Source organism: Capsella rubella, unplaced genomic scaffold (genome assembly GCF_000375325.1).
Source record: "Capsella rubella cultivar Monte Gargano unplaced genomic scaffold, Caprub1_0 scaffold_7, whole genome shotgun sequence".
NCBI classification, from domain to species: Eukaryota; Viridiplantae; Streptophyta; class Magnoliopsida; order Brassicales; family Brassicaceae; genus Capsella; species Capsella rubella.
In genome coordinates, this window is record NW_006238917.1 from 16,099,844 (window position 1) to 16,116,113 (window position 16,270).

General features: G+C 29.7%; 3 protein-coding genes across 3 annotated transcripts; 1 reads left to right on the top strand and 2 right to left on the bottom strand.

Annotated features, from left to right (window-relative positions):
* Window positions 1-558: 558 nt before the first annotated feature.
* On the top strand, window positions 559-3,654 carry LOC17879594 (ras and EF-hand domain-containing protein). The gene is given in 3 exon segments (XM_023778581.1): window positions 559-1,123; window positions 2,961-3,157; window positions 3,250-3,654. Coding segments are annotated over 3 exon segments (1,167 nt in total).
* Window positions 3,655-5,199: 1,545 nt separating this feature from the next.
* On the bottom strand, window positions 5,200-7,092 carry LOC17879179 (transcription factor MYB23). Its single transcript, XM_006282652.2, has 3 exons — window positions 6,913-7,092; window positions 6,682-6,811; window positions 5,200-5,741 (listed from the first exon to the last, which is right to left on the bottom strand). The coding sequence occupies exons 1-3, from the start codon at window positions 7,043-7,045 to the stop codon at window positions 5,345-5,347; spliced, it is 660 nt and encodes a 219-aa protein (XP_006282714.1). The 5' UTR covers window positions 7,046-7,092; the 3' UTR covers window positions 5,200-5,344.
* Window positions 7,093-12,532: 5,440 nt separating this feature from the next.
* LOC17878575 lies at window positions 12,533-14,299 on the bottom strand. The gene has a single exon (XM_006285084.1). It carries the CDS (start codon window positions 14,297-14,299, stop codon window positions 12,533-12,535), a length of 1,767 nt encoding a protein of 588 aa, XP_006285146.1.
* Between the last annotated feature and the right edge of the window lie 1,971 nt (window positions 14,300-16,270).

The following is a 16,270-nucleotide window of genomic DNA, read 5'->3' on the forward strand; positions in this document are numbered from 1 at the left end:
TAACATAGATTTCTTATTTTCAAACAAATCATTTGAAATGTTTGATTGAATACAATCCTCTCGGAAAACTGATCTATACGATGTCTCGTATAATCAAAAAAAAATTAAACAAATTTAAGTCTAGAAATGTGGGTTATGTACAATATAATGATGTTTTGATAAATATGGAGGATAGAACTTGTTACTTGATATTATGTTCTTATTCATAAGCCAGTTGAGTCATTAATAAAAAAAAAAATGTATATGAGTAATCAGATCACATTTGCATTGGTTCTAGTTTTAGCAGCTAGCTAATTAATTATAACACTCGATACAAAAAGAATCAGGTAACATCTCATTGTCAATTAATCAATAAATAAAACATAACACCTAAACTTTTTGCATCCAATAGAATCTATTCTCTTCTTGATATACAATAATGATACATTACCATTTCCTCAATTTATTTTTTTTCTTTTCCATAACTTATCTAAATTGCCATTTTTATAAGCCAACACTTTCACCTATATATATATTTATTACACTGAACGATACAAAACACCATTACAAGATAAAAGCATGGAGAACGAAGATGACTACACAACATCAGTTTGCCTTAGCTTTAACAGTTACACCACCAACGGTCGAACCGCTGAGACCGCCGAGCGAGTTCGGCTCGAGTTTTCCGACGAATCCAACGATGAGTTTGAGTTTCCAATTCTTGACAAAGACGGATCATCACTGTTGCTGCCACTGGCTACGGTTAAGACTCAGCTAAAGGAATTGTTCCTACACGAAGATCAGTCTTATTCATCATCTTCATCATCTTCATCAGATGAGGAAGAGCTTGACGTAGTCTCGAGTGAGAAATCGCTAAAGAGAGGTCGTTGGAGAAAGAGCAAATCTACGGGAGCATCATCGTCGACAACATCGTGGAGAATTAGTGATTTGTTGAAGAGAAGTTATAGTGAAGGGAAACAATCTCTCAAGTTCTTGAATTCGAATTCAAGAAACAGAGAAGAGTTTACTAAGAAGGAGAAGGAGAAGGTTGTTTGTGCACATGAGAAGTTTTATCTGAGAAACAAAGCGATGAAGAGCGAAGACAAGAGAAGATCATATCTACCTTACAAGCAACATGTCTTTGGTTTTTTCTTTACTGTTAAATAGTAATATATATATATATATATATATATATATGCTCAATCTCCATTTTTGTATGTAGTTTATTATTACTTCATGCATGGGACAAATAGTAACTGAAATCAATGAAACCGAATCAAAATGGTTAAAGAGAAATTGGACTGTTAAACTAGGCTTGTGTTTAATTAGATTAGGATTTATCTTCTTAAGTTATAATTTATAGGCTTTTAATAAGGCCCAAAATGTGTTTGCTAACATGTTTAAAAGAAATCTGTTTTTTTTTTTTCCTTCTACTCACACAAACATAAAAATTATAGATATTTACTTATGTTTTTATAGTGGTAAATATATATCCAGTCATAACATAAATTTATTTGATTATGTCTTTATAATGAAAAATATATGTCCAATCACTATATGTCTTTACAACATCATATTTTTCTTTAGATATTAATCGTTAGCAAAGAGACACTATAAAAACAAAATCACACCATATAAAAACAAAATAAGACAAATAAAAACTACTAAAAGATAAGTAAAGTTAAAACATCAATTTTTTTAATATAATAACTATAGATAATGTTTCTACTAAATTTGTTTTTAAAAATACCAAGCGGCCTAAGGCAGATTTCATCCTAGTCAGTAGTCATCTTAAAAGAGACTTTGGAAATTTTATCATAGGGTAATATCTAACAACATCAAAACATTTTATATGAAAATATTCATTTTTTTGAATATACATTTGAATATTTATATTAACATTTTTGCAGTATCTTTTGTGTTCCACCCTTTCATTTTGTGATATTTTCATAATTAACCCCTTGCCATTTGATTAAATAAAAAAAGTTTAAGATGAATTTTGTAATTAAATTATAATAAAATTGCAAAATTAGAAATCAATATTTATTACATTAAACAAAATTTCTTAAAATCTCTCCCTAAGAAATCAAATATTTCTGTAACATCTTTATATGATCTTATTTGTTTTTAAATTTATATTATTACATAAACATATGTATGATAAAAATATAATTTTTTTTTTGCATATGTTGCAATTTGAAGTTTTAGAAACGGATGTATATTACTCAAACGATACAAAATGGATGTACTAAAGTATTAATGATAATTGTGTAGCACGGGTCATGTGATAACGAGTTATAATTTACATAATTATGATTATAAATATTTTTACGGGTTGTCTATTATAGTATAATTCACAAAATATTTTAATATGAAATTATATTATGTAAACAAATATTATGTCAATATCATTTCATTATTTTAAATATTATACTTATAATTAATTTGATCAAATTACGATTATATAAAACATAAATTATCATATAATATTCTACGGGTTAAATCTTAGAATTAACAATCAAAATATAGTGGTACACTCTTATATACCAAACAAAATTAATATGATGAAAATAACAAATAATACTTAACTTAATAGTGTATATGGTAAATAATTTTTTTTACCCCCCCCCCCCCATCTTTGACTTAGAAGCTGGATTTTTGGTAGATTAGTTTAAAAACAAATTTTTTAAAAGTTAATCTTAAAACTTTATTTACTTAAATCTAACAAAAATATTGATTAATTTATAATAGCATGCATGCATACCATGTAAATACCATCAAGTAAACGTTAATTATTATTTTTTAATAATCCTTCTCTCTCACTTTATATATATATCACACCTAGGAGAATTAATATATATATCACACCTAGAAAATTAATATATATATCACCGTGAAGCAGATCTAAATATCAATCAAAGATAAACTCTCGTATTTTCATATTCTGCTTCTGATTTCAATTCCTCCAAAAAGTATGGCAGAATATATATTTTTCAAAGTAGTGATGCTAGGCGACTCCAACGTTGGAAAAACAAATCTTATATCGAGTTTCACCAAAGATGAGTTCGAAGTTGAGTCAAAGTCGACCATTGGCATTGACTGGCTAACTCGATACGGTAGCATAAACGACAAGAACATGAAAGTCCAATTTTGGGACACCAATGGTCGTGAACGGTCTGTCTCGCAAAAACACTTTTATGTTTCACAATTCAAAATCAATGCACGATAAATATATAGTTTAATTTACAAAGTTATGACTTGTTTATAAAGGTTTTTTTTTAATGCATATATACGTACAGGCCATTGGCAAACCATTACTACAAGGAAGCTACGGTGGCTTTAATAGTGTACGACATCACGTTTTACACATCGTTCAAGAACGTTGAAGGATGGCTGAAAGAGCTACGTGAGCATACGAATGATCCCAATATGGTTATCGCCCTCGTAGGCAATAAGTGTGATCTTGGTCACCTCCGAGCCGTCTCGGAGGAAGAACTCGAATCTTTAGCGGTGAAAGAAAGTGTCTGTTTCCAAGAGATATCGACTCTCAATGAAACACAAGTTAGAGAAGTTTTTCAGCTTTCCATCATGGAAGCTGCGAGACGAAAAGGCCTTTACGGTACAATGAAATTTAATCATTGTATCAAAGTTGACCGAGCTAGGCGAGTTGGCTGATTAATTATATTAAGTTCATAATAACAAAATTTCCCCGTTATCAAATTAATTGATGTTTGATGAAATAATGTTTTATCAATTTATTTTATAAAATCTTCAGTCTTAACGTATGTAATGAAAAAATATACTGCATGCGCAAGTTATAGAATCATGCGTATTCAATGTTTCACACGTCCTCGTCATATCCAGAATCTTCAATACGTATGTTCTTTGGTGTAACTTACTAACTTATGATTCATCGCACATTCATCAAATTGTTAACTCCAAAAAAAAATCTTATGATTCATCATCTTTAATAAGTCCCATAGAATTTGTATTTTCAACTCTGATTTATAAATAAATTAAAAAAACAAAAAAAAAACTCTGAGTTAGTTTTGTTCTCTTTGACTTCATGAGATTGTCCATTACATATTTACATGTACGACCAGAAGGCACACACTGCAAATTTATAGTTTTATAGCCCTATGAATGGGATAACATAATTCGATCGGCTAAAATATATATCAAACCCATATCGTTGTTCTACATATATATGCACATGTCAACTAAAAGAGAGAGTAATGTATGCAAGTACAACAAGCTTGAACAAAAGATGAGATTATTGATTATATGATTTGATCATCTAATAGAGTCTTGACAAAAAAAAAGGTTTTCCGATGGGGAAATATGTATTTTTATATAGTTTATCACAACATATTTCGACATTTAAAATTTTTATTTTATTATTTATAAATATATTATACAATTTTTTTTTTGTTAACCCGCAAAAAACATAGATATAAAACTGAAAATCATATCAAATATGTGCATATAATATAATTAAAAAAAAATCTCAAACAAAATTTAATAATCGTTAATTCTTACAATATAAAAATGTGATTATTAATTTATTTGACTCCTCAACTTTAAAAGATGAGGATTCAATCCGTCAGCGGTCACGAAATCTACCAAGGTCACCTTTTATGATTTGTTTTAAGAAATAAATACGTTTTAATGATTTGGTTTACTTTTTTCCTCAACGAAAGAAAAGAAAAATAAATCTCTACCAGTTGGCTTCCTAGCTCAACTAACTTTCAAATTCCAGTGTACGAGGTCTGGTCTTATCTACAGTATGATTTATTTAATTCTTGGGTAATCGTCATTAATTTCAAATTACATTTCCACCTCTAACATTAGTATGTGTAATTAAGAGCCTAACCTGACAAGACCTCATTCACCTTTAAAAATCTTTAAGACCGTGATACGCAGAATCAAGGCTTGTAACAACAGCTGGATTATCTCTTGTTATCGTTTTAGATGGTTCTAACATATTATAAAGTACAACAAGCTGTATATAAAATTTAATTCTACCACATCTTGTAAATATAGAGCATGTAGTATTATTAGAAAGATGCCATGCAAACTAAATAATATAATTTGGATATTGACAAAGTTCAGTTATAATCCAATCCTATATAAACTAATATGGATTCAATTTGGTCATTATAGGGAAAACCAAATAACTCTCTATAATTTTCTTATCAACTGATCATCCTTACTTTTACACAGAACAAAAATAAAAAAAAAGTACAAAAGCTAAGAGTAAATATAGAAAGAAAAAAATCGATCGTATTCATATTCTTATTCTTGTTTCATTATAATCTAATAATCGATGATTAATTACTTCTTAGAAGCTAATCATATAAGATATTCAGATACAATACCCATTAGTAAAATCCATCATAGTAAGTGAACTAAGCTCGAAGTCATCTTCAAGAACCCAAAAGGTGTCGAACAGATTAGGAACCGTGGCTGCAACTTCTACGTCAGTTGGTAATGAGTGGACCGGTTTGGGTTTCGGTTTTAGTTTAGACTCATCAACTAACGTGTCGAATCTTACAGTTGAAACTTTTTCGCCGGCCATCTCTTGAGGAGAGGAGGAAGTTGTGGTTATGAGGGCCAAAGATGGTGGAGACTCTGAGTCGCGAGCCGGTTTGGCCCCTGACGAATGGTCTCCGAGACCAAGTTTCTTGCTGAGATGAGTGTTCCAATAGTTCTTTACTTGGTTGTCTGTTCTTCCCGGAACTCTTTTAGCTATCAACGACCATCTAAATATATATGAAAAAACCATATTAATTGTTATGTTCATTTGTGGTTACACTTTTTTCAATAATAACGTAACATAGTACTAGTAAATAAATATTTAAACATTGTATGAATGTTTTCAAAATATGTGGCAAAACTTTTGAAACAATCAATTTGTAAATCGGAGTAGTTTCTATATCGAGGTGGGAGTTAATGCTTATGGGCCTATATAAAGCATGTGTGTAATACATGTAGCCAAATTATGTATGTTGATATGTTGTAGATGTTACATGAGACAGGTCATGTATGTATATGCTGATGATGATCCATAAATGAGTACAATTATGAGTCATTGTAAAATTCGAGAATTCATTTTTTTTCTTTTTAATAAAAAACCTAGCAATATAAATTAATGGCCGGAAAAAACAAACGGATGTATATTGCTAGCTAGGTTTTGATTCAAACAAAGAACAGATTGAGATATAGGTTTTTATATTCAAATTTACGATCCGTTTCTTTCGATTATACTACTATTTAATTTGAATAACCATTAGATGAGCATATGAACCTTTGCAAATAGGTTTAATATGCACAATTATATATTTTGTAACTTAACTGATATATGTATATGAAACGAATTTAGATATTACCGTGAATTAAGAATCGTACGTATATACGAGTTACATACTATATAAGTGATATACGTACGTAGCTAGCTGTAGATGGACACGTTTTAACAATTTAGAAATTACCGTGAATTAAGGATCGAACACAAAGCATATAATATACATATGACTTAGATACTATATGTTATATATAGTTTGCAAGCTGTACACATTTAAACAATTTAGCGTGAATTAAGCACAGATCTCACTCACACACATATAATTAATTGAATTTGTATAAAAGAATATAGAGTAAGATAATCCATGGATATATAGATTTAATAAAAAGAAGAAGAACCTGTTGCCGAGGAGCTTGTGGAGTCTGATGATGAGATCTTCTTCTTGGTCAGTGAAATTGCCTCTGTTTACGTTAGGGCTTAAGTAGTTCATCCATCTCAACCTGCAGCTCTTCCCACATCTCTTGAGCCCTATAGGTATAATTAATTCATAGTTTCAATCTTTAGAATATTTTCTTTTAGCTTCCATCAAGAAACAAGAGAAGAAGATAGAAAGAAAGATAGTAAGAGACCAGTTTTCTTGGCGATGCGGTTCCAGTGGCCTTGGCCGTGAGTTCGGACATAGTCCATGAGAATCTTGTCTTCTTCCACTGTCCATAAACCTTTCTTGTATTCATGCTCTTTTCCATCTCTTGTCATTCTCATCCTTTTTTTTTAATAACTTTTCTTGATCCCGATGAAGTGAGAGAGAGAGAGAGATATATATTTTGAGAGAGGGAGAGAGAGAGAGTAGAGATATAGAGAGATTTTGAAGATGGCTGAGTCGGTGGTGCATGTTTAGTCGAGCCTGGCTCTATATATATAAGATTCCATGTGACGTGTATAATAAGTTCTTATGTGTATACGTAAGGCATGTTTGTATGATGTTGTCTCTCCAAAAAAGTTCTGTATATGGTAAAGTCTTACATTCTTTTACCAATAAGTCAACCTAACGAATTAAATTGATTTACCCATTTAAACGGATGCAGATATATTTAGTTATGGCAAAGTAAAAAATTTGCATGCATACCATAAAAAGTCAGTGGGCTACGAGAATGATGTTGTTAGCTAGTTTTGCGACAATTTGGATATAAATGAATTAGCCGCTGAGCACATAGAGAATTTCAAAAGTTTTCTGAACTTGCATAAGATAATTATTGTAATAGCTTAACTATATATATATGCTAGCTAGAAAGAGTTTGAAGGGATTTGTATATCCTCGATTTTGTTGTTTTGGTTGAACAAAGACAACAAAGGTGATCTTAACATTTAACCAAAATACAAAAGACAACAAAGGTGATCTGAATTTCCCATAAGGTTATACGTAAAAAAGAAGCTAAGCAAATTTGAGAAATGATACTTCAAAGTTCATATGATGAGTTTTAGTTGTTTTGTTTGCTACTCAAAATATATTTTACCCACAAATGATAAAATCGAAGAATAAATGTATTAGTTTATACACAAAACTCAAATTTTATTTGTTCTAAAAAGATTCTGAAACAAAGAAAATATGAAATGTAGTTATAACAGAATTTACCAATATCTAATAAAGTAATGTAAAAACTGTAATAATTTTATGTATGTGTAGGTAGACATGTGTATAATATATATCCCAACTAACAAGTTAAGTAGATAAAGTGAAAATTGAAAAAAAAGAAGAATATAATTACTATAGAACATAATAATGCTCCCTTTGGGTAGACAGTAGACAGATATCATTTTTTTTTTTACTTTTTATATTAATACCAAACATAGTAGATCCTCTGCTCATCCAGCTAAGTTTTATATACTTGTATATGTAAGCTATATATATTTCAAGATTTGAGTATTATTTTTTACTCGGATCCCAATGAAGAGACAACTCATTTGAATTCTATATTCTTTACTTCTACATACATTTTACTTTTCAATGTGAATCAAATATATATATATAAAGATTGCTCGAATACAAAACTAAAGTATACATAATAGAATTAATTATGAATTTAAATTTTTTTAAGTTACCATATATAAGATGCTATTTTAGTAAACTTATAAATTTTGAAACTAAAATTATATATGATTAAATATATATTTTCCATTATGTTTGGATTTAGTTGGTTTATTTTTTTAAAAAGTTTTAGTATTTGCTATAAAATATGTATTTTAGTTATATAAAAAATCATCAATATAGATTTTTCACTGTTTGATATTTTTTGAAGTAGTTACTATTCCCTTTAACTGGAATTTTGCAAACGAGTTTTTTTTTTTATAACTAGAGTACTAGACTATAAAATTACACTTCCTTAATACAAAAATTTAAACAAAATTTAAAATTTAGACAGTACTGTAGTATAATAATCACTACACTAAATGTATTATGTCGTACATATGAATTATGTATGTGTGTATTAGATTATAGCTTCCACTTGATTTAGCCTACTTTTATTAGATTTTAATGGATAATTAATGATATAGGACCCTATAGACCTTTTAATTCCTAACCTTACTTTCAAATCAAAGATCAACCCAACTAGTTGATGTTCATCATTAATCTATTACCAACACTTATTCATACATTTATCGGTAGAAAATATGTAAATAGCGATTATTTTTTTAAGAGAATTTTTGAGAAATACCCCTTTTGGTGTACCCGTTTTTAAAAATACCCCTCTTTTCTATCATTTTCAAAAATACCCCTTTTCAAATATGAAAAATTATAAACTTTTATATGGTTGATAAGGTACATCAAGATCATCTTTACTATTGGGTGATAAAATCCAACTATTTATAAGGTTTTAAAAGGTTCTAAACAACTATTTATAAGGTTTTATAAGGTTTTTATAAGATTTTTAAAAGGTTTACAAAGTTTTTATAAGGTTTTTAAATGATTTTTAAAAGGTTTTAAAAGGTATTTAAGAAATACAAATTTATTAATTTACACACATATAAAGATAATTTGTGTCTATAAATATAAGCTTACACATATTTTTTTGATAAATCTCAAATTTATAGTGATTTATTGATAAAATTAGAAAGAGGGGTATTTTTAAAAAGGGTTATTGGAAAAGGGGTATTTTTGAAATTCTCCCTTGTTTTAATTATCTGGTAGACTATAATTATATAAAGATATGCGTAGGGTAAAATTTTCGATTGAAATAGTTCTATTTTTAGAAATTGTATTGAAATCGAGAAAGATTAAGGGAGGTAATTTTAAACGTTAAAATGTAGGATTTGTCACATTACTCATGTAACATTATTGTACAAAAACAATATATTACTAACATAATAAGTAATTTTATTTAATTATGTACTACATGTATAATGTATATATAATATATATAAATATATTTCACCAAAAAATAATAGGATTAATTGGGTTTTTAGTACATTTTTGAAACATAATTGTAGAAATAGTACATTTACTATTCATTATTAGCAAACTAATACATTTTTACTATTTGGACACTATTTAGACACTATTAAAAACCCCCTTAAATTTAATAACTAAAAATATTCATCAAAATATATTTGTTTTCTATAAAATTTCAACTACATAAAAATCTATATATTTTTTCTATAATTTGATATGCATTTTTTAAAAAATAATTTCAAATATTTTTCAAACAAACTTTGATACGTCCAGCTATCCTTATTTACAGTTGTGTGTCGATGTAATGAAAATCATCCGTACAGCGGTCTATATATACGTATAATTGTATGTGTACAAATATTTTCTGGTCTATATATGTATATTTGTTTATGTATAAATACGTTTATATGTAGTTGTTTCTCTTTGTACAAATATTTGATGTACAATAATATGTTAATGTACAGTTGTCTATCTGTACATATATCTGAAATAGTAAAATTGTACTATTTTGCTAATTGTGAATAGTAAATGTACTATCTTTATAATTATGTTTCAAAAACGTACTAGTTTGCCAACACACCCAAAATAATATATATATGAAAATTTATAGATTCATTCAAATGAATATTTATTACAAATAAATTACATTACTTTCTCTTTTCACAATCTTAGTTAATAGTTTTTAAAAATATTATGAAAATTAACTTTTATATATTTTGACACTTTAAAACTTAATTTGATATTCAAAATTATATTACATCACTTAAAATGAAACAAAATTTTTAGGGTAAAACATCACTTAAAACAAAAACGGAAGGAGTAATATATAGAGAAACATTAGTTAAATGAAAAATAATATTTAAATATACTTAGAGTAGTTATATGATGTTTAATTGGTTTCATAATCCTATAATTACAAAATATAAGTTTACGATTTTTTTTTGTAATTTAGATCCCTTATGAAATCCAATCTTACTAAAGTTTTTCTTGATCTCGATAGTTTTAGATCAAAATCGTTTGAAACTTTTACATGTAACACGATTTTGAATTTAACTTTTCCTTCTTTTCTCTTCAATTTCAAAGTCTGAGGCAAATAGATGTGAAACTCACAATACCAATTTCGTGAAGCTAGAATTATAGAAAGATCCAAACGTGAACGTACGAGAAAAAAAACATCCCTCAGTTTTGCGGACTTAGCAAAATACAAGCATATAACCACGAGGCAATGCTTTTCTAATGGATGGTTAAATGATCAACAAAGGTCCGACCCTGGTTAGGAAATTAGTTAGTAATCTTAATAAGTCGTGTGTTAAGTGAACCTCATCTTTAACATGATTATGCATGCATTAGCTCACTTGAACCTCGAGTGCTAAGTTGCCATTTTGACTTGATCGATTGAATCGAGTCTCTCGCGAGATAACAAACTTACAAAGTTAGGTAGACACTGGTGATACGAGGTGATCAACTCATCATGTTGAGCTCAGTCGTCATGCTTGATCGTGCATTTTACCTTTGACATTTCTTCTAAGTCTCTAACTAGGCTTTACTTCATACTGATCTCATGACAACATAATCATTTTTTTTTTTTTTTTGCGTCACGACTTGAGTACTAGATCCAACAATTACAATAACAACAACACTAGCTGATACACAAATATTTATGTGGTACACAATGTTTTCCATACACATACGTACTAACGTACGTAGCTGCATTGAATAGATATGGTAGTCGAAGTTGTTATATAACGACTAATTAAGGTAAAGAAAAGAAAGATACAACCATATATCATTAGAATAGTCAAACTCACTACACGCGATTGTCTAACCAAGCCGTTGGCATGCAACTTTTTATATATCATCGACATGTTTTATTTACATTCACACATTCGTTTTTATTAAATTTTGGAATTTATTTTTATGTAAATGTTCACGTGCAATTATTTATATAACTTTATTATATTGTGTACTACTCCATATAAAGAGGAGGTTTCCTAATCATTGATGTGTCTATCCAAAGTGGTTAGGCTATAAATAGAAATCCACTATATATAAAAAAAAACAATATTGTTTTTATTTTATTTTCACGAATGTTTGATTAGTCTTATATATGAATTGTATACATAATTTGTGGTGGTTTTGATATCCTTTTGGTTACAAAATTGTGTAGTAGCAATTTGTAAATTGTAACGCTATACAGCTTTTATAGAATAGGGAGCTTATTTTATTTTTGCCATCGCTAATATATTTCTATGGAATTGTGAACTCTGACTACTCCTGCCGACGTTGTTAATTCTTGCACCAGCTTAGTATAACAATATTTGCTGCTAGATACAGTTTGTCAGTGTAATTCTTTAACTTATTGATATACTATTAGTTTACCACATGATTTTTTTTTTACTTTTTACCACTATTTATCCTGACAAAAATTGAATTATAAGAATGATTTTTTGTTCAAAAAAAGAATGATTTTATGATAATTATTTTCACACTACCCAAAAAAAGTTTATTCGTACCAAAATTAAAACTTATGAAATGTTTTAAACATGTTATAAGTATATAACATGAGTTAAAAACTTTATAAATTACATATGTATTTTTTTATTTTTTTATTAAAATTAATAAATTTGTATATTGTGGTATTTTGAAAAATGGGAGAAACACCACAATATACACCAGAACGAAAGGGTTCTAACTTTTTAGTATAGCATGGTTCTCACATGCATAGATCAGATGTATTCTTAATTATACAAAACTGATAATGTTAACATAATAGAGAAGGATCTTAGATATATAACATGATTTCAATCTCTTATACTATTAAATATGAGAGTTTCTCCTCTCCATAAACATAAAAGAGGACAAACATAACTATTCGTATAGTCTAAGCTCACTGCAACAAAAGGTCCCTTGCAACGAAAGCCACACTTATAGCATCCTGGTCGATTTATACCATTCAAAGCCACTTCCCATTTCCTTTTATTGAACTCAAAATGTAGTCGAGGCTTCACATACCTAAAATCTCCAAGTATACACTCAATATGAATAGTTGAGCCAGAACTCTCGCAAGTGTAGAGTATATTCTCTTTATCCATTTCTCTCTCACATATCTCGCACCAGTAACTACTGGTCAAGTCCTTGTCCCCATCGTAGCATAATCTGAGAGGATCTCTATCGTACTTGTACCTTACATTAGGTGGTAAAGTAGCACACTTGAAATCCAAAACAAAATCGCAATCCATACAAGTCAAAACATAATCCGACTCTTGCTTACAAGTCACACATACCTTGCTATCTAGTGAAGTCTGGAACAAAGGATGCGGATGACACTCGTAGGAAAATGGTTCGGATATTGAACCACATCGTACATCTAATGTGATATTGCAACATTCGTACCTAAAACCACTGCAGAGTCGACGACAAGCAGAGCATAAGAATACTCCATGAAGCATTGGACAATCCTTGACTATGTTCTCATCATAGTATAGAGTAAGTTGATGGTTGTGAAGTACATGTCGCTTCTTACGAGGAAGGTTAGCACATGTTTCGTGGAGGATAAAATCATCACATTGCATACAACTATAGAACATGTTAGAGTAAACAGGACGGGCGCATGCTCTACAACGCAAACATATATCATTGATATTAGTAAGACTAAGACCATCCTCGAGTCTTAGATTGTGCTCTCGATGACTAAAATGATTTATCACTCCATCACTCACAACTTCAAAAGGTTCTTCACATTCATCACTTTCTTCTGGCTCGTCCTCAAGTTCTCTCCCATCCCACACGTCCCTCCTCGTCGCACATCTAGAATGAACTGCGTAATCCGGACAAACCGAGCAAGAATACGCCCCATATCTCCCATCTATTCTTCTTCGACAAACTCCGCATTTCCAATCTCCAAAACCAAGAAAATAAGTACGAGAGATACGATGTACATGACGTATCATGCTAATGACGCGTGGTAAGTTAATACAACCTTCATGAATCATAAAATCACACTGAGGACAAATGTAAGGAGATCGATCCGATTCAAGACCACATGCATTACAAGTAAAGCATATGAGCCTTGGCATGAGAGTGAGTGTATGCTCATGACATTTCTTGAAGTAAACTATAAGCTGAAGCGGGTTACGTGCACAATAAAGATCTAAACTAAAGTCACATATGGAGCAATGATATACTAATTTGCCAACCTTTTCTCCACATAGACGACAATTGTGATCTTGAGCTACCAATGGTAAGCCATGTATTAGGAGCGTGAGAGGATGTCTCTTGTGAGATGGATGGTTGATCTCTGGTGATGATTCTAAACATTCTTTGTGAACGGTGAAGCCGCAAGTATCACATCTGTAGCCGTCAAGACCCTTTTCTCGAAGTTCAGGGCATCCATCGCATTGACCGGTGCTGCTATAGTGGGTGTGTAGAGGATGTTCGTGAAATGAAAGCATCAGAGTTTGTCCCATGATCTGGTTAAACACCATGGATGGGGTTAATGACCCATCATCATCATCATCATCATAGGAATGAGCTTCATTTTGTTCAGAGAGTTCCTCAACAAGGACCATTTTTGTGAGCTTGACGAACTAATTTGGGTTGTTTTTTTTTTGTTGTTGGATACATATATGCATGATTTAGAAAAACAAATTGAAGAAGAAGAAAAAAATATAGCCGTTACAGAATTATTTTTTATTATTTGAATTTTTTTTGTAATTGATGTTTATTTGTCCCACTAATCTTATACAATTAATATTCGAATCTTTGGGTTACAGTGCTTTTTAGGCCTGCAAAAGTTTGGTAATTGTGCTTGTAAAATTTATAATCAATTATTTTTGGGAAGATAGCTAGGAAAATCCATATTTCGAAACATAAAGGTGCTTGGTTTTCTAAAAGGCAACTGGTTTAAAAAGCTAAATTTTTTAATACTTCTATACAAGATATGTTTGAATCTTATTTATTATCATGTATGATAACAACTTTAACTTTTAAAAACAGTTTTTTTTTTTCTATAAAAATAAGAATTTTGTGCTACCATTGTTTGATGATGTTGGAAAGACCTCAAGTTTTCGTACAATCCAAATACCCAGTCTTAAAATTTACGCTTCATTGTCGTAAAATTAAGAACTCGGGAATTTTATTATTATCATATATTTGTGTTATGTTTATGCATGTGTGCTCTGGCCTCTAGTCGAAACCCAATAATTCAAGTTCTAAATTACTACGATTTCAATTAAAGTTTATGATAATTGAAAATGCTTTAACAGATAAGAACATATATTACACTTCACAACTCTGAAGATTAATAGTCTAGTTTTGCTTTGAGCTTTGCCTTATAAACAAAAGAACTTTATCTCTATATATAATTTGTCACTTAGCTAGGTTAGCCAAACCATCCGAACCAAATGTTTATAAAAAATCAAAGTTTCTTTAAAGAAATTTTTTTTCTTCTAATTGGTTACAAACTAAAAAGCTTGATTGTGTTATCTGGTCAAAGGGGCATCATTTTTAGCTTTGTTTTTTTCTAAGGTTTTTTTCTTAAAGTTTCAATCTTTTGATCTTCTTTTATTTTTGTTATTTATTTGCAAGTTTTATTCCCTTTCACAGGCGAAAACAAAAGAGCACAATCCCATGATGTCTTCATGTTATTCCCCAAGTACATTTACTTTTAGAATGGTATATGTAGGAGGTTTGACTGTCCCATGCATATATGAATACATTTTTGGAGTTTCAATATTAAAGTTTTAATCTTTTGATCTTCTTTAAAGGTAAAATATATACTATCAATTCAATTGGTTAATTTTTAAAAATGTTTATTCTTACTACTATCAGTGGGTATATATATTTTTTGGATCTTCATAACAATTAGTCGATAATTTCATTTAACTTGAAAGTTGAGACACAATCAAAGAAAAATTTATTTTGTGAATTGCGTTCAAAGTTTATGTTTGACCAAAGAAGTAAGAAAAGTTATAATCAGTGCATATACTTGGTGTTATACCACAGTGGACCATTTTACGTGCTTTCTCGTATGTTCATGAATATTTCTCTTTTTTTGAATGGAATTTTGTTACAAAAATTAGAATATATCTTTTGGAGCAGAATTAATATACAAACAAATTAAAATTCAGATATCGAATCTTGACTTTGGCGCCCCACACATCGGTCAGTCAAAAGTTAGTTTTGCTTAGATAAGCTAAACCGCAAAGTGTATCTCCTAAAAGAATGTTGAAAGATTATATAGATCATAACGTTTAGTGTAATGCTCTGATTCACTATCTGAAAATGAATCTTAATGCCAATAATTATGTTACTACGTAAATGATGTAAGTATGATGTAGAGAATTGAGAATAAAGTGTCAACGATAAAGAACAAAAACACGACAAAAAGATTACCAACTACTATCTTCAGAGTGCATATGGGCTATATGAGCCATGAGTAGTGACTACTTCACAACTTCCCAAGTTTATAGCAGAAGTGTCTATGATACACCATAAGGTCGCTTGTGGTTTGTTGCTTGTTTGCTTCGGTCTCCGATTCT

Bases quoted from the DNA above. Each gene is read 5' to 3' on its own strand.
- LOC17879179 (XM_006282652.2), bottom strand. From the start codon at position 7,045: ATGAGAATGACAAGAGATGGAAAAGAGCATGAATACAAGAAAGGTTTA. The intron at 6,812-6,912 runs GTCTCTTACTAT...TTATACCTATAG, and splicing joins CCGCATCGCCAAGAAAACTG to GGCTCAAGAGATGTGGGAAG. The intron at 5,742-6,681 runs GTTCTTCTTCTT...ATATATATTTAG, and splicing joins CACAAGCTCCTCGGCAACAG to ATGGTCGTTGATAGCTAAAA.
- LOC17878575 (XM_006285084.1), bottom strand. From the start codon at position 14,299: ATGGTCCTTGTTGAGGAACTCTCTGAACAAAATGAAGCTCATTCCTAT.